The sequence below is a fragment of the Rana temporaria genome, chromosome 7 (genome assembly GCF_905171775.1).
Source record: "Rana temporaria chromosome 7, aRanTem1.1, whole genome shotgun sequence".
In the NCBI taxonomy this organism is placed as follows: Eukaryota; Metazoa; Chordata; class Amphibia; order Anura; family Ranidae; genus Rana; species Rana temporaria.
This window is the reverse complement of record NC_053495.1, coordinates 123,825,285-123,847,069: the sequence shown is the minus strand read 5'-3', so window position 1 is coordinate 123,847,069 and position 21,785 is coordinate 123,825,285. Positions and strand designations below refer to the sequence as shown.

General features: G+C 38.8%; 1 protein-coding gene across 5 annotated transcripts in view; it reads right to left on the bottom strand.

Moving 5' to 3' along the window:
- Nucleotides 1-21,785, bottom strand: part of COL11A1 (collagen type XI alpha 1 chain) — a 255,883-nt gene that overhangs the window by 27,592 nt on the left and 206,506 nt on the right. For all 5 annotated transcript variants that reach the window (XM_040359914.1, XM_040359918.1, XM_040359916.1 and 2 more), the window contains 5 exons: nucleotides 20,940-20,993; nucleotides 18,243-18,350; nucleotides 10,665-10,718; nucleotides 10,409-10,462; nucleotides 10,275-10,328 (listed from right to left, as the gene is read on the bottom strand). In XM_040359914.1, coding sequence (XP_040215848.1) covers nucleotides 10,275-10,328; nucleotides 10,409-10,462; nucleotides 10,665-10,718; nucleotides 18,243-18,350; nucleotides 20,940-20,993 — 324 coding nt within the window. The remainder of the gene's footprint in view (nucleotides 1-10,274; nucleotides 10,329-10,408; nucleotides 10,463-10,664; nucleotides 10,719-18,242; nucleotides 18,351-20,939; nucleotides 20,994-21,785) is intronic.

Sequence of the window (21,785 nt, the reverse complement as noted above, 5' to 3'; positions counted from 1 at the left end):
GTAATCATGCTTGTAGTCTCTCTGGACCTAACCCTTTTTCATGTGTAGCTTCAACTTTTCCAATGATTTGAATCATGGCTCTCTTGAGATAACCAAATTTTAGTTTAATGTAAAAAAAATCTTTTTACAAGTAATGTTTGTTTTGTGCTAGGAAATGTTAAAATAATTCAAACTAGCTATCATTTTGGTACATCTTTTCTTTGATCTACAAAAAACAAAACTTACAACATTTACTTCATTCTCACCCCCATGTCATTTACCTTAATAATTAAATACAATATTGCTACGTAGGAGTTTGTTGACCTTAAAAGCCAATGACATTAATAGCCGGATTCAGGTAGAGCGGCGCATCTTTGAGCCGGCGTAGCGCATCACATTTGCACTACGCCGACGTAACATAGTGAGGCAAGGCCAGTATTCACAAAGCACTTGCTCCGTAAGTTAGGTCGGTGTAGCGCAAATGGGCCGGCGTAACCCCGCCTAATTCAAAGTAGGCATGTAGTGGGCAGGCTACATTTAAATTAACCGTGACCCCATGCAAATGAGGGCCGTTGGTACGGCGCATGCGCGCACATGCTCAGAATCACGTCCCAAATACTCAATGCTTTCGACGTGAACGTAACCTACGCCCAGCCCCATTCACGTATGCTTACGCAAACGACGTAAAATATGATGGCTGTTCCATCGTCCATACCTTGCATGGGCTGCGCCATCTTTTTGGTGGTTTATCTTTATGCATATGTCTTACGTAAACGGCGTAGCTTACTGCGATGGGCGTAGGTACATTCGTGAATTGGTGTATCTTGCTCATTTACATATTCAACGCGTAAATCCACGTACACGCCCCTAGCGGCCAGCGTAAATATGCAGCCAAGATACGACGGCGTAGGAGACTTACGTCGGTCGTATCTTGGCCAAATTCAGGCATATCTGGTTTCCAGAATACGCCTAAAGATCGGACTTACGACAGCGTATCTACTGATACGCCGTTGTAAGTCTCTCTGAATCTGGCTATAAAACTGCTACTATCTCAGCTTATCGAGTTGCCTTGGTTTTGTGGTCATTATGGTATACATGAATTTTTTTAAGATTTTGAAAACATAGCTTTATTTAAATATATGTAAAATGTGAAAATATGCTTTTTAGGAGCAAACATTAAGATACTACTCTGTGAGGAGATTTTGATTTAAAATTGGAAGCACACAAAGCCTCTTGCCCTTATTTTTCCAGATCAATGGACTGATAAATATAACCAAAGACAACAACTTAGCATTAAAATGTTTCTCATTTTGTACAGTCCAGGCTAAGAATTTAGATAACCCTGTGGTCTAGCTATACAATTGTTAAATAAAAAAACAATTAACATAAACACATAAATTAAAATGCATAATATGTACTAATAAATATATAAAAACACATATATCTCTTGCTAATATTTTGGGAACGTTTTTCTCTACACTGTCTTCTAAATCAAGATGTGTGCATAATTCTGCTCAATTTGACAATTATTGGACTCATTTAATGTCAATTTGCTCAACAAATGTACATAACATTGAGCAATAGAGAGCCTGAGGCCCCGTACACACGACCAGTTTCCTCGGCAGAATTCAGCTTCCGACCGAGTTTCTGGCTGAATTCTGCCGAGGAAACTGGTCGTGTGTACACTTTCGGCCGAGGAAGCCGACGAGGACCTCGGCGAGGAAATAGAGAACATGTTCTCTATTTCCTCGTTGTTCTATGGGAGCTCTCGTCCCGCCGAGGTCCTCGGCGGCTTCAGGGCTGAACTGGCCGAGGAACTCGATGTGTTTGGCACGTCGAGTTCCTCGGCCGTGTGTACGAGGCCTGATAGGTTACAGAAGAGATCTATCGCAGACATCTAAATAATCACATCAGCCAGTAATATATAAAATGAAATCAATGTATATCTATCACTTTTAGAGTGAGGATCAGTACAATTATAGATGCAAATTAAAGCAAAACTCCAGACAGAATCCTTTTTAACATATCTATTGGGTTAACCACAGTTACCACTGTTTGGACTGCTGCTCCAAAGAGTACAATGCATACATTCACACAGGACAGATAGTATACATATGGCTGTACTGACAACCCACTGCTGCTGTGAAAGCTGCAGCTCACTCTATTGTCCTATCACAGAACATTTAGAACCATCAGCACTCTGTGAATGGACAAATGGAGAGGAAGGGTGGATAAGTGACACCAGAGAACGCTGCAGCTCTCACAGCAGAAGCAGGCTAGAAGAACAGAAACACTTGTGCTATCTGGTCTGATTGAAAGTATAAATGTTACTGTTCAGAGCAGCGATCCAGACCTGAGATAAATATTAAGAGTGGTAAGTCTTTTTACAGAACAGATATGTTAAAAAGCACTCTACCCAGAGTTCCACTTTAAGGCCAAGGCCCCAAATATTTCTCCTCTGCGTTTGTGTTGTAGTACTTATTGGTGTTCAGCAATCAGAGTTTGTGCTTGAGAAACAGTTATTTTTAGCTTTTTTTATCAGCACAAGGGACATTACTTACATTTAATAAGAAATATTCCCTTGTGCTGTTGCCGGCTGTCCAAGTTGAAGTCCTCTGTGTCCTTCTTTACCCCCACAGCCATAGTTTTCCAGTTCTGTGTGAGTTAATGTCAGCGCTGGACCTTTCACAGGCATTCATCAAGATTCCTATGTGTGCCTTTTCTGCCCCTACCCTGAGCTGTACTTTAGCTTTCATAAATGAAAAGCACTCTTTGAATGACAGACTTTCGTTCTTCTGCCTGTGACAGGTCCAGTGTTCATATTAACCTCACAATGCTGGAGGTTAGAGCTACAAGGGTATGTGGTGGTGGGGTGAGGTGAAGAGGACTTCAAATTTTGACTAGGACAGCTGACACCAGTACAAGGAACACATCTCATTAAATGTAGGCTCTGTCCCTGTTCTATTTTTTTTATAAAAATATACAATTTCCTGAACCGTAAGTTTCCAAGGGCAAGACTTTTCTGTGCACTAACATTTTTACCTGCTGACAAGGCTTCTATTTTGAAAGAGTAACTTTTGACCTTGTGCATTTTTGTAAGTAAGGAGAGCAAATAAAAATTGCCATAAAGTGTGAAGCAATGCAGGCAAGTACATCACCCTGGACACAGTCAGTGTTATATGACTAAAATCTCTATTTAAATTCAGAGAAGAACTATTATTTTCTGCCGAGCGAGTGAAAAGATGAATTATTGCTACAGTGAAGGTTGAATAAATGGGGATCAATTTGCTGTTTGTTGGTGCTTTGTGAATAGCCAAATTCTTTTTTTGACTAATATTATCTATAACTGTATGATAAAACCGGACTGGTAGAAAAAGAAATTAAAGTTTCACTTTACGTAAACAACAAAATATTTCTTATAAGTAATGCAAGTTTTTCACAGCCCAGTGTATAGAACTGAAACATCTTAAACATGCAGTATTCATTGGAATGGAAACAGTGATGTATAGTCTATATAAATATGGAAATAATACAATTTCTTCACAGGTGCCAAAAAGACCTTGAATATATCAGGCAAGTGTACAGAGAATGAATAAAGTCAAGCATTTTTGGAACCTCTGCAAGCCTTCTAAGAACTCTGCTACTGACTTGAAACATTTTCTGGTGATAACTAATACTTGAAAATATAACACTCGATTTTCAGAATGCAAGGTTAATCAAGAAAAGTACCAACACCAGAAGATAGTATTACTCAAATTAGACAAAACCGCATTATTGCTCAAACACAAAGAACCAATAATTAGATTCCTGATGTAATGTTATAACTACTTTAAATGCCTTAACACAATTTCTAGATGCAGTAACTGCTCGATATGCATTAACACAATTCTAAAGCTAGTTTTCAACTTTTATAAACACGTCCATTTAAAAAATACTTTTACTTAAAACTAATGATTTTGTTCTTGGTCTTATGCTTATCCAGTATCAAATGTGTATTATGAATAAGAGCCTAACATTTTGCCAAATTGAAATCATAATTGAGTTTCTAGAGAGAATAAAGAGGTGAAGTTACCTGTATGGGCCATGTTTTAACATCCAGATTTGTTCCAGCTATCCCCTTTTATTTGCTTATTTTAGTTTTGAAAATTATGTACTGCCCCAATGAATACACAAGAAAACCCAATAAAAAAATATACAGGTTTGAAGTCTAGCTTTTGTCAAACTCCATTTTAGTACACATTGGCAAATGCTTATTATTGTACTTCCACCCCCAAACATAATGGTACAGGAATGCTCCCATGCTGTGCTCATGTAATAGGTGTTTGACTTATTGACATTATCATGTCCAATGCAGATGCATACTTTTATTAGTAAAATTGTGGAGATAAGATATTGTTAAAATAAATAATGCTGGCACAAAGAGTCAACAGAAAGCCAGTCCCAACAAACAGCATTTGGTGTGGATTAAAGCTGTATGACTCATCTGTTCTCCTAAGGCCCTCTCAGCCTTAGGGGGTTGTGCACAGGGGGGCGGCTGTTGCTTTTCAAGACCTGTACAGTTTTGTCAATTGGGGTGTTGAGACTAAGGACTTGTATGAGTGCTTCATTGTCAGTCCACACTGACACTACAACCTTCAATTATCTAAGAGAGCATCGGAATGCAGCCAAGCATTGAATCCTATTTAATGAGTGCTGCTTCACATGTATTTACACTTATAACCTTACAACAGCTAAAGAACAAAAAGCCGCCAGTCTCGACTCTTGCAGATAATAGCATAACATCAGTAGCTACTTTTCTGCAAGCTGAAACAATGAAGGCAACGAAAAAATTATAGCTGTTATCAGAAAATGTTCTTGACCCTTTCAGTGGTTAAATAATTCTCTTTTTCCCTGAAACAATAAAAGAAGCCAAAAGGAAGCTATATTTTTCACACAGAGTGAGATTTTGGGAAAACATGTGACCTACATAACCTCTGACATCGATCTGCACATCCTATGAATTTACAAAAAGCATTGACAAACACTTTTGAAATAACTAAATGATGTAGTACATTCAATTTTGAATCAATGTCAATCTTTACATCTTCATTCATTCACATTACAGTGATGTCAATTCTATCATTAGTGATTGCAGCAGTTTTTCTACAACATGTTTGTATTTCTAACTGTAGAAAATGGCTGCAGCCCCTGTGGCCTAACTTGCAGCTCAGGGGCTGCATGTGGCCCTTTGGCACTTACTGTGAGGCCCTTAGACCCCTTTTACACTGAGCCGCCCATAGCGTCAGCGGTAAAATGCAGTTATTTTTACCACTGACACTATGAGCGGATTTGTGGCGCATTTCGGCCGCAAGCGGGATGCTTTTAACCTCCGCTAGCGGCCGAGAAAGCAGAGACAAAACCACCCTCAATGCGCTGCTGAAGCAGTGCATTGCAGGCGGTATAGTTGCACTGTCCCATTTATTTCAATGGGCAGCAGCGGTGGAGGAGCGGTAAACACACCGCTCCTTCACCACTCCAAAGATGCGGCTAGCAGGACTTTTTTTACTGCTCTGCTTGCGCAACGCTCCAGTGTGAAAGACCTCCGGCTTTCACACTGGAGACAATGGAGCAGCTGTTTGAGGGCGGATTGCAGGCGCTATTTTTAACGCTATAGCACCTGCCAAATGCCCTTATTGTGAAAGGGGTTCTAGGGATCCTGCAAACAGTAGTTCATGTTTTCCTTACCAAAGTGCTCACTTAGGCCAGTAAAGAAAAAAAATCCTGTAGACTGAATTCCAGCTGCTAAATGATTTAGTTTATTTATTTACCACAATCTTATTTTATCTGTGCTGTCCATTCTTTTTCTCTTATTTTCTGGTGTTTTTTCTCTCCTCTTTTAAAATGAAACTTTCTAAAAATAAATTTATCAAATGTGGCAAAAGTAATTTTAGGGGGCTATAACAAGCACAAATATGAAAGCATTCACTTGTAGCAGTCTCATGTGACATGTCTCAAGTCCATGTTTGTCCCCCGAGACATGTCCCCAGTCAACAACAACATCTACAATATGTGCCCAGTTTCTCAATATCTCCTGTTGAATGTCTGGTGCTTTTGACAGCTATCTGTAGAATTAAATGCACTGAATATAATGTGTGGCCCTTTGGTGATGTCAGGGACTGCACTTGAGGACCTTTATGTCAAGTAAGTTGACCATCATTGTAAGAAGGCAACCTAACAGAGATCCCAAAAGTTTGGGACTTATTAAAGGGGTAGTAAACTTCTTTGTTTATCTTTTACCCACAGGTAAGCCTATAATAAGGCTTACCTGTAGGTACTATGAATATCTCCTAGACGTGCACCATTTAGGAGATATTTACTTGTATAGCAGCCGGGGACATCACCAGCACATGCACAGGAGTGACATCATCGCAGCTCGGCCATTCATATGCCCAAAGCCCTTGAACTCAGAATAAAGACTGGGCGACAACACACCGCTGGAGGAATCCGTTTCACAGGTAAGTCTCTCATAATGTGCTAGTATGTGATGCATACTAGCACATTTTGACATTGCTTTGCAAGGGGAAAGATATATATATTTTTTTTATTAACAATTTATTACCTCTTAAAAATAACACTTTGCTTAAAAAAGGATAGAACCATGGGGAAGTATAAAAGTTATATGTATTTTGTGGGGGTAATTTAAAGGGTCACTAAAGGAATTTTTTTTTAGCTGAAATGACTGTTTACAGGGCATAGAGACATAATAGTTAACTGATTCCTTTTAAAAATGATTAAAAATAGATAAAAAACAATCATATAATGTGCCTGCAGTGTAGTTTCGTTTTTGCTGTTGTTTCCTGGTTCTCTGATGTACAGAGAGCCACTAGAGGGCAGTCAGCCAATAGAGAGCAGTGATACTTTGTCTAAAACTCCTCAGCACCAATCCAGTTTCGTTTTACACACAATAATCACACCTCCTTGATTAGTGACCACCGTGAGAAATCTCCCAGCACTGTGGTTATCAGGAAACAGGCAACCAGGAAGTGTCCAGAACAGAGAGGATTTACAGCAACATGAAAGCAAAAACGAACAATGAGGACATGAAACCAGGACTGCAGTAAGGTAAAAGAAGCTATTTAGCTAAAAAAAAAAATCCTTTAGTGACCCTTTAACAGTTTGCATGTTGTAGACCATGAAAAACATTACTTCTATGCTTAACCCAATTTTCTTTAGGACTGGTTATTTTCTGGATTTTGTGTAGTTTCTCATTAAATACTAGTTACTTTTTACTGTACTCAGGGAACAAGCAGTTTTAAAAAATCTTTTCTGATGACTCAATTCTGAAGCCTCGTACACACGACCGGTTTTCCCATCGGGAAAACTGCCATGAGAGCTTTTGGCCGGGAAAACTGGCCGTGTACATGCTCCATCGCAGTTTTCCCGACAGGAAAACTGCTGGGAAAAAAAAGGAACCAGCTCTCTTTTTTCCTGCTGATATTCCTGGCGGTTTTTAACCCGGCAGTTTTCCGATGGGAAACACTGCAATGGAGCATACACACGGCCGGGATTCCCGACCAAAGCTCTCATGGCAGTTTTCCTGTCAGGAAACCCGGTCATGTGTAGGAGGAAAAAGTTACCAAGTAGGTTCTCGGTTTTCCCCTCGGGTTTCCTGGCGGTAAAAAGTCAGCCGGGAAACCCGTACGTGTGTACGAGGCTTACGACCGCATGTCATCTTTAATACAAATATCCAATTGTATTATTTGTATGGGTTCATTTATTTGCATGTTTGCAATAATCAGTGTCGTCCCTACTTGCAGTAAACCAAAAGATAAGACTACGTTGGTGTTTATTTTGCAAATTCTAATTTTGAAACCTGATCACAGTTTTGTTCATTAAGTTTGATATGCTTTTTAGCAATCACTTCACTGACAACAAAAAGATGTCCAAAAAATGCTTAGTGAAGGGTTAAAACTGAATTTATGTAAAAATATTGTAATACTTCTCATCATTCATTCCGGTAACATAACTCTTCACCACTGTCTTAATTTCTCAATATCCTTGATTTGCTGCTCAATAGCTGACGTGAACAAGTATTGTAATGCTGCTGAGATTAGGAAATCAGCATAGAAAATGTAAAAATAAAGGTTTCATCACAAGTTCGATTTTAGCCAGCACAAAAACAATCCATACAAATATCTTCACTTAGAGATGATAAACCTGTAGCGCGTCTGTGTGATAGGACTGTGCATCTCCCTAGGAATACAAGACTGCATTTGTCTGATTTAAGATGACAGCTATTATTGTACAATAAGTCTGTATGCAAACACTGCAGGCACAAACCTTTGAATGTATGGGAACTCTAGAGACATGAGTAAGGCACAAGATACACAATGTTCCCATAGTACAAGGAATGCTGAGAAAAAAAAATATTTCTCTTCTAATGTAGACCTATAATAAGCATAATGACTGCCTAAAGTGTTTTGTTTTCTTTTATTTGTGCAGTGATAATGGAGCTAAAACTACAGACTTGCACAATTATGCTGCACTTTATTCTGGTAATTTTGGCAGAGCTTGCTTCAATTTCTACTGTCAAATAACAAAGCAGGACTATATCACGTTGTAAACAGTACATATGCTTTTATAGTATAGTGCTGGTTCCACTTTCCAACCTTTAACCACTTGACCTATGGAATATTAACCCCCCTTCATGTAAAGGCCATTTTTTTTCGATGTGGCACTGTGTTACTTTAACTGACAATTGAGTAGTCGTGTGACGCTGTACCCAAATACAATGTATGTCTTTTTTTCCCACAAATAGAGCTTTCTTTTGGTGGTATTTGATCACCTCTGAGCTTTTATTTTTTGCACTATAAACAAAAAAAGACCGTCAATTTTGAAAAAATATATATATGTTTTTTACATTATGCTAAAAAATCTAAAAAAATCAAATGTCTTCATAAATTTAGGTCAATATGAATTCTTCTACATATTTTTGGTAAAAAAAAAATCCCAATAAGCATATATATATTGATTGGTTTACACAAAAATGATAGCGCCTACAAACTATGGGATATTTTTATTTATTTATTGTTACAAGTAATGGGGGTGATAAGCAACTTATAGAGGGACTGCAGTATTACGGCACACATTTAGACACTAACTGACACTTTTGACAGTTTTTGGGGACCAGCGACACTAATACAGTGATCAGTGCTACAAATTATGCACTGTCACTGTACTAGTGACACTGACTGGGAAGAGGTTAACATTGGGGGCGATCAAAGGGTTAACTATGTACCTAGCGTTTTTCTACTATGTGGGAGGTACTTTTACTATAGGAAGGCATGATCCATGTCCCTGTTTGCAGGGACATTGGATCCATGCATTCCCTACTGACAGAAAGGTGATCTGCCTTGTTTACACATAGGCAGACCGCCATTCTGCCTCTATGCTAAATCATTGGCGCATGCCGGTGAACATCGGGTCCATCGTACCTGCCGATCGGCTCCTGCTGTGTGCGCACTCCCTACCCAAAAGAGCTGGATCATGTATACTGTATATAGTTGATCCAGCGCAAAGGTGCCACCCTGTAAAACTGCAATAGGGCCATACTAAAATGATTAAACAAATGCTTTCTGCCTAACTCTCCTACGTTGATCTGTGCAGCCCCATGCACTGTCACATTTGCAGAAAGGGGGATGTCCTGATGTACACAGACAATGTTTGGTCAAACACGGCAATAAATCTTAGAGGGTAACTGTACTTTAAATTCAAATGTGCCTAAAATGTTGTCTGACACTTACAATGTCTATGATCCACACATATGGAAGTCTTTACTCAATAAGCAGATTTATTATTGAGTCTCATTCTCTGAGTGTAACTTTGCTGATCTTGGAAACAGAGTTAAATTCCAAATAATCAATTTGCTAAATTCAACTGGCAACTAAAGACAATCAAGCAAATCGGTAGACTAAAAGTGAGTATAAAAAGTCACTAAAACACCTTTGAAGCAAAATGATTATAACTAGTAGACTATAGCATTTTACATATTACAATTTCCAGTATGAAGCCTGTCCTTGAATAAAAACAATTTTTCACCAATTGATGATTTTACGACATAGCAATATAACCAGTATCCGGTAAGATAAAATATTGTATATGTTTTTCTATTTAGTCCTGTAAATCATATCTACCCAATAATAAGCCAAACAAAACCCAAAAAAATGCAAGTTAATTTTTCTTGGTACCAAATTGTTCACCAAATCAGATGGGTTTGAAGTATCAGAATAGGAAAATTTACACAGAGCATTACCTACCTTCTCACCAACTGCTCCAAGAGAACCAATTGACCCGGGGGGACCTTGTGGACCCTACAAGAAGAATGAAAATTATATTTACTGATACAAATCAGACATAGAATTTGTAAACATGAAATACTCAATATACTTACATCTGCACCATTAGGACCTTGAGGACCTCTTGGACCAGGGGGGCCAGGTGGACCCTGTTTAAAAAAAAAAAAGAAACGTAATGCGTTGTATACATATTATATTTTACAAAAGAAATTCATTGTAAATTGACTACTGAATTGTATTTTCTGAACCAGTACCAACCAGCTATGAGTTAACAAAGCTGGTTAATAAAGACAAGAGAATCAAGTGCACAAAGTTAATTAGCATGTAAATGTTCTGCAGTAGCATACTTACCATGGGTCCAACATCACCATTTTCTCCCTTTTCACCTGGAGGTCCAGGAAGACCCTGAAATAAGTAAATTTATAAGTTAGGTTTTTATTTGACGCTAACAGGAATTTTATAAAAATGTGTAAATTACTATGTCTTAAGCGTCACGGTTTGTGGGGCACTCTTGGAGACAACTGAAGGTGTTTACACAATTCCTGCCCGTTAAGCAGAAGCTTTTGTTTTTTTAGTCATCATGCACTTATCCTGACAAGTAGACTACAATACTGCAATACAAAACCTAAAAAGCCCCGTACACATGATTGGAACTTCCAATGGAAAAAGTCAGATGGACACTCCAACGTGTGTATGCCCCATCTGAGTTTTTCCATTGGATATTCCGAGGAATTCCATCAGAGTTTAGATAGAGAACATGTTCTCTTTTACTCCAATGTGAGTTTGGCACGGCAAAAAGCCTGATCGTGTGTACGGGGCTAAAGTGTATATATGTATGTATGTATATATAAAATCTCTTTTCTTTTTGGTCATGATACCAAATATGTGTTACTTGTCTAGACTCAAAAGCATATATTTAATTAAACTCTATAGAGTTATCACATAGGATTTCTAATTTCCTGCATTCATAATTCATTAGATGGCCCACAAAAGATGATTATTTCATAAAATAAACAAACCTAATATTTAGTGAATGTAGGAACTATTCTTAAGTTTTAAACCCAAGTCCTAACCTTTAATTGGAGTAAGTAAATTGAACTGGGTGGACAAAGATCCTAGATAGATCAGGCATGTTTTAGATAGCAGCTTTAAGTGAATATCAGCCAATTAATTTCACTGACAGCTTACATTTTATTTTATTTTATTTTTTTACATTCACTCAGATCCAAAATACCAAACATTGTGGCAAGAATCCACACAGGGAGTGGGGCAAGAAGCAAGCAGGATCTGCTCAAGTGAAATTAGCTTATGTACCCATTAGAATCTGGGGGTTTCTTCAAGAGGGGGACACCAAAAGAATAATGGTTCTAGAGGATGTGTGGGTTTCTGTGCAATGTATTTTTTTTTTAAGTTTATTACACATTTCCCCATGAATCAAATAATATATTTTCCAAAGAGAGCCCTGCACTGTAGCATAGTTTTCTTCCAGAATCCCATGCTCTAGTACTCTAGGCCCGAGTGAGTTGATTTTAAAGATTGTAAATCAGTGGCAGTTGCAAGGGTTCACACTAATAAAGCCCCCTGAACCCCAACTAATAAGAATATCATGGAGAGTTCTTATCACATTGTTTGTGTGACTGGCTGGTCTGTTCCAGGGTAACGGACTACCTTTTTTTTTTCATTTTGAATTGAAGATTTGCAATTGGCAATCAATATTATAGGCAGATAGTAGTCAAAATGCCATAAATGCACCCCTTCCACAAAAAAATAAATAAAACAACTATAATCTTTATTCTCAACAATGCCAATTTGCTGGGAGGACAAAGCCTGACTGACTGTGCTAACAGATGATTCTGTCAGTTATCTGGCAGAACTATTTGTTTTGTGATGTTGCTGTGGATTTGCTATCAGGAACCAACGCTGTTATTTGCATATTAGACTTGAGGGTTCCATGGTGCTCTATAATGTATGGGCATATATGTGCCTTTGGGTGCTTGCTTTACATATTTGCCAGGGTTAAGAAGATTTAAAGCAGTCACCTATTAATTTAAAATCAGGATAAACCAGTGTAGCATTTTTACAGTTTAGCAAGTAAAGAGTTCCAGGGTGGAAACTGTAAAGTGTACAGAGTAGCAGTCAAGAATTATTTTAAAGAGCTTGATGCATTGAATAATGTTAGAAAGGGAGGTAGTTGGTGTGGGGAAAAGTGAGGTTTACATAAAAGTGTGAACACGAGATTGTGGTATGTATGGCAGCTCACACACAGCCCAGACTATTTTACAGTGTCTACCTATCAATCCCCAAGCTGCAGTTCCACTAAGAGATATGTATGTCATGTTGGCCGCAGGATGTTGGCGGCTGTAAACGGATGATGAAAACTGTACACAGCAGTTCTAGTACGAGCATAGTTAATAATTTATGTCCTGCTGGGCCAGACCGATGATATGTGAAGCTGCTACTGGCAATAAGGAAAGGCACATCATTCATCTGATGCTGCAGCATTTGGGACATTGTTATGTATAGAATTGTATATCTGCATAATGCACAAAGGCAGAGATTATCTATGACACTTATACATAACCACGTAAGTGATACATGTATAAGAAACAAACCCTATGGTCATATACTATAAACATGCAAAACATATGAGGATGTTACTATGAAAACATTTGTTTTTATAAGATGTAAAAGATTTTGTGTGGCTGAAACAGCTGAAAAGTAAAAAGGCAATGTAAAGCAAGCATGACCTTCAATCCACTGTATCTACAGTGAAAAACAGGGGTAATCAAGAGTAATTAGCATCATTTCTATTTGAGTGGAAGGACTACAGGGGTTGAACTAGGTAACATAACACCCAGGGAAATGGAGTCTATAAGTGCAATAAAGGAAATGGGAAATCTATTAAAGAAAACGCATACAGCAATAAGAACACTGAGTACTAATGTTGGATGGGGTTTGATGTGCAATTCTTACTGCCCACCACAGTGATCCAAAACGCCCCTACTCAATTACTACAATTATCTTTCTCCTTGAAAATATTGACTTGCTGCTATGTGTAATAGGTTGACTTCTGCTCCAGTTTTAAAAATGAGTTTTAAGGCTACTGTGCCTGCAGTGACTTCCTGTGGCCATCTTAGTGCATTCTGTGGCTCATTGTGGCAACAACGTAGTCTGATCAATATTTGTATTATGCGGTGAGTGCACCTGTAATGTACATTATGTGGGTATATTGCATTATGCATTGGGAAGAATGTGTCTGCATTATGCATGGTGACTGTTATTTTGGAAATTAAAATAACAGAGTTTATTATACATGCATTAGCCAATCTGTTTCTGTTTTACTAGAAACCAAAGCATAGCTGCATTAAAGACAATTTTTTTTTGTGTGTGTGTTATACACCAATAGGGCATGCTTAAAAACTGCCATTTATTAACTTTTTTTTGGTATTAGAGCAATAGTGGCATTTATTTTAAAGTATGGAAGGTATAAACATAAAAAAAGGTTATTGCATTCCATCTGTATCCCGCTGGGGAGATGTCTCTTCACTTCCTGCATTGTATACACAATAAAAAGTGAGAGGAACTTCAATCTTAGATTTCCCCTCATTTTTTGCTCTCATGACAATTCTGTAATTTAAGATTTTCCTTTTGGGCTCTTTTACACAGGCAGACTGATCAGGTCCGCCTGTCAGTTTTTGAGGCATAACTGATTGGACCATCCATTGCCCTCTATGGAGCAGCAGATGTAAAAAGACCGCCGGCATCCAATCTGATCCTATCAGCTAAATACAGATAGATGGGGATCCATTCCCCATCCATCTGGTGGATGAGATGAAAATTGGGTGTAAACAGACAGGCAGTCCTTTTACATCCGACTGCCCATAGAGGATAAAAGCAAGTGTCCGAATCCACTCTGCATAAGTGGAATGGACAAGGACCGGTCATCTGCCTGCTCAACAGGAATCAGCGGACAGATACCCAACTGAAGAGGTGGATCTGCTGGTGGAGTCCGCCCGTTCGAAAGATCTCTTACTTTCAGTTTCACTGACAATGGTCTCCAGGACAAATAGAGGTTTCAATCTTCCCAGCAGAGGCAGTGACAGCAATAAAACCTTAGCAGAGAGTCTAACCCTTCCCTTCTCTAATTAAAACTAAAAAAGATATACTGTATATATATTTTTGCTTTACATACACCCATTGGTTATTATGAGGCAATGCATTTAGTTCATAAATGTAGGCACATTTTTAAAGCTAAGCTATGGCCACAAAAACTTTTATCTATATATATTCTTCAGAAATCTTTTTTGTGGGCGCCAAATACCTTTGAAAAACCTAGATATTATATTGTAAATTGTCAGAGAATGGAGCAGGGGTTAGGACCCATTAGATCCACCCACTGCATGCTGCCTACAGAGGAGGAAGATACAAGACCAGCCACCCTGTACAAAGAGAGAGTAGCAGAGTGACCAGTCTTTTTCTCCTGGAGTTTAATGCTAGAGTACTGGAAGAATAGAAGAAAGAGTACATATGCGTCTTGCATATATTTAGACCAGATTTCAGCTATAAATTAGATCATTGAAACATAAAGAGATGGCAAAAAAATATGTGGTCCATCAAGCTTAGTTTTTTTTATCCCAAGTGTGTTTGTAACCATTTTGAATATGTATTATACAGTATAGACATGTGCACACTGAAATATTTTGTTTTGGAATTTATTTTCATCCGAAAAATGTATTTATTTAGTTACTCCCGAAATTCGTTTTTATTCATTATTATTTTATTTATTTATTATTTATTTGTTTTTAAGAAGTTTCGGTAAAAAATGCATTCGTCTGAAAATCCGAAATAATTAAGGTTGAACCTGTCATTGAAGTCTTATGGTGTCTGTCGAATGTTCTAAGAAGATTTGATGGAGCAGCTAAACTGTACGACGCCACAATCGTACATTTCTGGTCGAATGTTCAGCCTACAAGCTATAGTAGAATTCTAATGTTGTATGACACTAGTAATAATTATATTTATTAATTATTATTACTAGTCAACCAACATTAGAATTCTTCTATAGCCTATGGGCCGAGCATTTGACCGGAAATGTACGATTGCGGCGTCGTACAGTTTAGCTGCTTGTCGAAACTTCTTAGAACTTTCAACAGACACCATAAGCCTTCAATGACAGATTTGAATTCTTCTATAGCCTATGGGCGGAGCATTTGACCATAAATGTCAGCTCGCTGCGACTGTTTCGTCGAATCTTCATGTTGAATCTTTTCTCTGTTGAATAATCTTGGACTAATAGAGTTAGGTTAGGCACATTTGACCTTTTTTGCTATTGTCTCTATGTCGAATCTTTTCTCTCTATGTAGAATATTTTCTCTCTATGTAGAATCATCTTGGACTAATAGAGCTAAGGTTAGGCACATTCGACCAAAGGTTCGATAGACACAGATCACTATTGTCAGCGTAGTCCAGAGACAAAATGAAAAGAAAAAGTCACCGCTCCAGGATACTAATCAAGGATCTCCTCACCGGATCCAGAGCCACGGGTGCTGGCAATGCAAAATGAGAGCAAAATGTTCTGGACAGCCACACTCCAAAAATTATGAGGAGTTCGGCTGCCCAGAAAGTTTTCCCCTAATTTGGCGCTATTGTCAGCGTCATGTCAAATCTCCTATCTATATCGAACTGTTGTCGCAATGAAAATAAAGCATTTGTTTATGTCGGATCTTTCGGTTTTCGGATTCTGCGTGTTCGTTATCGTTTGTTAAAACGATAACGATAATACCCGAAATTCGGACGAAAATGCATTTGGACGAAAACAAATGCACATGTCTAATACAGTATGCAGGTCTTTTAAATATGCATTATATGTGTCAGTATCATCTGCATTTGTGTCAGTTTATGTCTATGGAGAGCTATGAGTTGTTCTATATGCACAGACTGCATTGTTTTTATTTCACATGGCACTGCACAAATGTATCCTTTGTTTCCTACAGATCATTTTTAGAGAGTGAACGTCGATGCACAACTTACTGCCGGTGTGATAAATAAACAGATGATAGGTGAGGTATTTTCTGCATGCTGCCTCTCTGCCGTCCTGGTAACATCAGTAACTCTGCTTGGACCACAGCGGCACATGAATAATCCCTGCCAGCTGGCACAGCACTGATTACTGAGCTGATGGCCCATTCATTCAGTCTGCCAGGAGTGCTGACTGAGGCTCGGCCAGACTGATACCTACGGATCTAAGCTCTGCCATTCCCTTATGCACACATTTTATCTGCTTAAGGGTTGAGGCACTTGTGTTTCTATAACATCTTTATCAGCTACCAGGGCTATCAACATGTATTCATTATAAACAGATATATACATAATCCTACTCTCAACAATGTTTAAAATTACAGAATGTTATATTATGAAGATTACTATAATCTATGAGTATAAAGGCATCACTTTTGCAACTAAATGTACATTTCATATCATTGTACTGAAATGCTAAATAAAGAAGAGAGGACAAAAGAACTGCAGTTACATAAAGTACCTATTGTTATAACCTGTATGTTGCACATTCATTCAGCTGCTACAATATTAATATTCTGGAAGCTGTTTTTTTTCTGTACCTGCCTCGGAGACTATTTACTTATGACTTCTGTCGTTCTTGTGTTTTTTTTTTTTTGTTTTCTTATTGTACCTAAATCTTTTCAAAGTCATACATTTGGATGTTGTAAACAAAATGTTGACAGTGCATAGTATTTATAACAGTAGGTACCTATTTGTAATGTAATACCTATGGAAAATTCTTGTTTTATCAAGGCCAATCATTTACAGAAAGCATTTATTAAAAAAAGACTTTCTGCAATGTACAATTAACGGCATTTTATCACAGCAATGAATTGGCTGTACATTTTTTTAAGGACTTGAACACATCTATTAGAGCTAGTTTACATAAGTGTAGGTCAAACGCAGTATCCTTTTGTTTTGACTCAAGTCTGATTTGCTTTGAGCTACTTTTAAAGTATAATGTAACCCTGGCGGTCAAAAGTCCGCCGGGAAAACATAGGGGAAGACTGAGAATCTGCTTGGTTGCTTTTCTCTGTGTACACATGGCCGGTTTTCCCGACAGGAAAACTGCCATGACAGCTTTGGCCGGGGAAAACCAGTCGAGTGTATACTCTACTGCAGTGTTTCCCATACGAAAATGCAGAGAATCGCGGCAGAAAAAAAGAGAACAAGTTCTCATTTTTTTGCTCGCAGTTTTCCTGTCGGGAAAACTGCTATGGAGCATACACACGGCCAGTTTTCCCGACCAAAAACAAACATGGCAGTTTTCCCATCGGGAAAACTGGTCGTGTTTACGAGGCATGACAGTCCTTAGACATGGTAGCTGCATTATTATTTTTTTTCAAGCTAAGAACATTTTAGCAAATACTAAATAACCTGTTGATCATGCCAAAAATGCAGTGTCCTTGTCACTTACAGGGAGCTGCCCCGAAGAGTATCTTCCTTAGCTATTTTATGTAACATACCAATTGCCCTGTCCTCCACGCAATGCAGATGAAGAAATATGGACATGTTTGGAGTTCATATGAAGACATCAGCCTAGAGTGTCAACCATGGCTGCTTATTTGGAGTGACATAGCCACCCAGAGACAGAAGGTGTGTTATTTTCAGGCTTGCCAGGTAAAAATAAGGTGTAAAAAGCGTGACAAAATAAAACTTATGAAATAGACAAATGCCTGTGTAAATGAGCCCATAGTATCTGAATTATTAAAATGGGCAAAATCATGTGTGGCCTGGCTAAGGAAAAAAAAATGATATATAAAAGAGCAGCACGATACCTTGCTTGAGCTATATATTAGAAAATTCCTGAAATAAAACATGCTTCTATAGGTAGAATCATAATATCATGCCTTGAAACCAGCCTTCACTTACCTGGAGACCAATTGGACCAGGTGGACCTGGAAAACCACGAGCGCCTTCATCTCCCTTTTGCCCAAACATTCCCTGCTGACCTCTTGGTCCAGGTTCTCCATCTGATCCCTGCAGGTAATGAGTGAGAGAGACTTTAAAATATATAACAAAATTGTCTAGTAAGTAAACACTGCTCCAAACTCCTTTGTGTTGAATTGATAATCTACAGTGCCTTAACCTTCTATGTTCAGTGGATTTGAATGCATTCAGTACAGTAAAATGTTCCACAGGAACAATAATTATGGCATTTTTTTCTTTACCACAGACCTGAGAAGTAGGGGCTATAATGCCACCCCAGTTTCCCATGGCAGATCGCCATCCTCACAGCGTGCTTTAACCCTCAAAATGCCACCCCACTGAGAATTGCACGCAGTTCCAGGGTGATTGCAAAGAGGTTTTGTTGGACAGCAGTTCCTCCTGTTGAAAGTGATATGCCATGTATTTATTTCTTTAAATAAAATCAAAGGTGGTTTAACCACTTAAGCCCCGGACCATTATGCAGCTAAAGGACCTGGCCCCTTTTTGCGATTTGGCACTGCGTCACTTTAACTGTAAAATTGCACGGTCGTGCGACGTGGCTCCCAAACAAAATAAAGTCCTTTTTTTCCCGCAAATAGAGCTTTCTTTTGGTGGTATTTGATCACCTCTCCGGTTTTTATTTTTTGCACACGGCTGGGATCTTAAAAGGGACCTACATGTACGCCCTTGTGCCCAGCCGTGCCATTTTGACGACGTATATCGTCGTGCGGCGGTCCTCAAGCGGTTATGATGCAACTATTATAAATATCTGGATTTACAGTATTATAGTAAAAAAAACACTTTGATCCTCTTTAAAGATGCTGCCAGACTGAAACAACCAGCACTAGGAGCTAGTACTGCAATGCATATTTGCTGACAATTACTATATTGACAGGAGGAGAAAGAAAAGTAAACAGAGGGAGGTCCTTATCACTGTGCATTTCAAAAGGAATGGACTGTGTTCATGACTAAGTTGTATTGATATTGCAGCAGAGGTAGATCTGACTATGCTGTTTGGCAAGGGTGCTCAGATCACAAAGCTGGCTGTAAAGAATTATAAATTCTTCAGTACATAAATCAGTTCCCATAAATCAGAGACGTAACTAGAATCTTCAGGTCCCCCGTGCAAGAAACCATGAAAGGTCCCACAGGCCCCTGACTGGGGCCCTTCCCACTGAACCTGGGGTTCTTTTCTCCCATTGTGGGGTCCTTTTATTACAGTCCCACAGTGGGACACCTTCCTGCTGTGTTGAGATCCCCTTATGGTGGCGGAATGCCAGAGCCCATTTACAAGTGCAACCTTTGTGACCCTGGTAGTTCAACCACTGGTGTCAGTATTTTTTTTTATTTTTGTTGTTTTATTTTTTTATTACCATTTTATTTTACAATTTTATTTTTTATTATTTTTTACATATTTTTGAGACCCCCGTCAGGTTCTGTGGTGAAGTATCAGGGGTCTAAACAGACCCCTGATGTCTCATTTTTGAGACAGAATAAGAGACTAAGGACAGATTCATCAGTCCCTATGCTCTGTACAGACCTACCTGTTCATTCGTAAACTAAAGCATAGGACTAGACTAAACACAGTTTACTATGCCTCAGCTATAAAAAAAAACAGTATTGATCACTGACTCCATTTTGACAGATGCCCCACAGCAGCCGGAGGGAGGTGGGAGTGGCAAACCCTGCAGCGCTGTGGGGGGGCAGGGAAGCACACATGGGCCCAGGGCAGAAGAACAAGGATAGGGGGGCAGTGGGAACAGCATACAGAATAACTGATTATCTCCTTTTCCCATCTGCAGCCGCTGAATGTTTGCGGGAGGGAGAGGAGGAGAAGCGAGCATTCAGCGGCTACATGGAGGGATTTCGTTCCTCTACAGACTGTCCTATGCAGGTGTACAGGGGAGGGGGGGCACACTGGCACGCTGGAGCATGTGGCTGGGTAGCAATGGCTCCTGTCATAAATATTTTTCAAGTGTGTGCTTGTTTTTGAGCTTTAACATCTTAAAGTGGGTGTAAACATGATTCATCAAATTTGAGCTGGGCACATATATCTGCAGTGTTGTCTTATCTCGCTTCAAAGCCCTAAGTCCCATGGTTTTCTCCTGCTCCAGTCTTCTTTTATCAGCATGATAACTTCTGATAAGCTCTCTGTCAACTGTGATAAAACCAGGCGTAATTTTGTGCCAGGATGGGTGCTATGAAATTGATAAGCAGAGAGCTGGTATATTCACAGCACAGCTCTGAAAGTATCTACCTACGTGGAGGGGGGGGGGGTGCCTTTCCTCCAATTAGCTGTCTCCCAGTGAAGGCAAATAATCCACACACACAGTTGAATCAGGAAAATACATTTAAACAGGGTGTACACTTTCTAAAGAGTATATCAAGTCGAGGACAGCAGATATACATGTTAAACTTATGTAGGGAGATTTTTTTTTTTATTTCTCTGTGTATCATCTGAGGCTGTTCACTTCACTGGGTATATGTGAGGGTTTACATCCACTTTAAGTAATTTAAAGTATTATCAAGTCTAAAGTATGTTGTTCAAGATATAAATACTCTGGTGAAAAATACATGATACACACATTATTTACAATATAACATTTATGGTTTTCAAAAATAAAAAAATAAATAACTTACAGCTGGGCCAGGAGCTCCGACTGGACCTTGTAAACCAGCTGGTCCTGGTGGACCCTGTAAACACAAGAACAGATAAGTTACTATAATTCACTCACTACATATTCAACCGGTTAATTCCATAATAGCTTTATTACTCAGAAATCTCTAATTGTAGATTAAAAATGTTAATCATTCTCGGTAATAGCCATTCTTCGCATTCACATATATGTATAAGTATTATGGTTTGTTAAACTTAAAATCTCAACTTTTCTTTATACAGTGACAGCATTCAGATCTGAATTTAACTTGTTTGCTGTACATATCTGCACAAAGACTTAAATGCTTATAATAGTAAAGGCAAACACAGCACTGCAGCATTTTGATATACCATAAATAATTTGATTTAATTTACACCATACCATATTGTGGCAGCCAGCCCCACCAGCTGTCAAAATACCCAAAAGGTACTTGCCTTTGATTATATGCAGGTGCTGCTCAGCCAACCCTTTTTCACCAAGCTCCTTTTTTCAATCAAGGGATGTCAGGTAAAAAATGGCCAACAGGGCCAGCCACTGAGAGAATTTTGTCTAGTTCATGAGGAACGAGCTGTAATTCACTCCATGCATGGCTAACTTTTAGAACCATCTAGAATGAGAGTCAGCAACCTGTAGAGCATGATTTACCAGTAGATTGTGGACCGGTGACTGGTAGATCATGGTCTGGGCTTGCTGACCCACCATTCCAGAGCATCAAACAGACTGCATTGCAGAGGGATTACTTGTAAAGTTGGAGCTGTAGTAGGAAGCAAGAGTGACATAAGCCAATGCCTCCCATGCCTCCCGTGTAGTGCTGATACCAACTGCACTC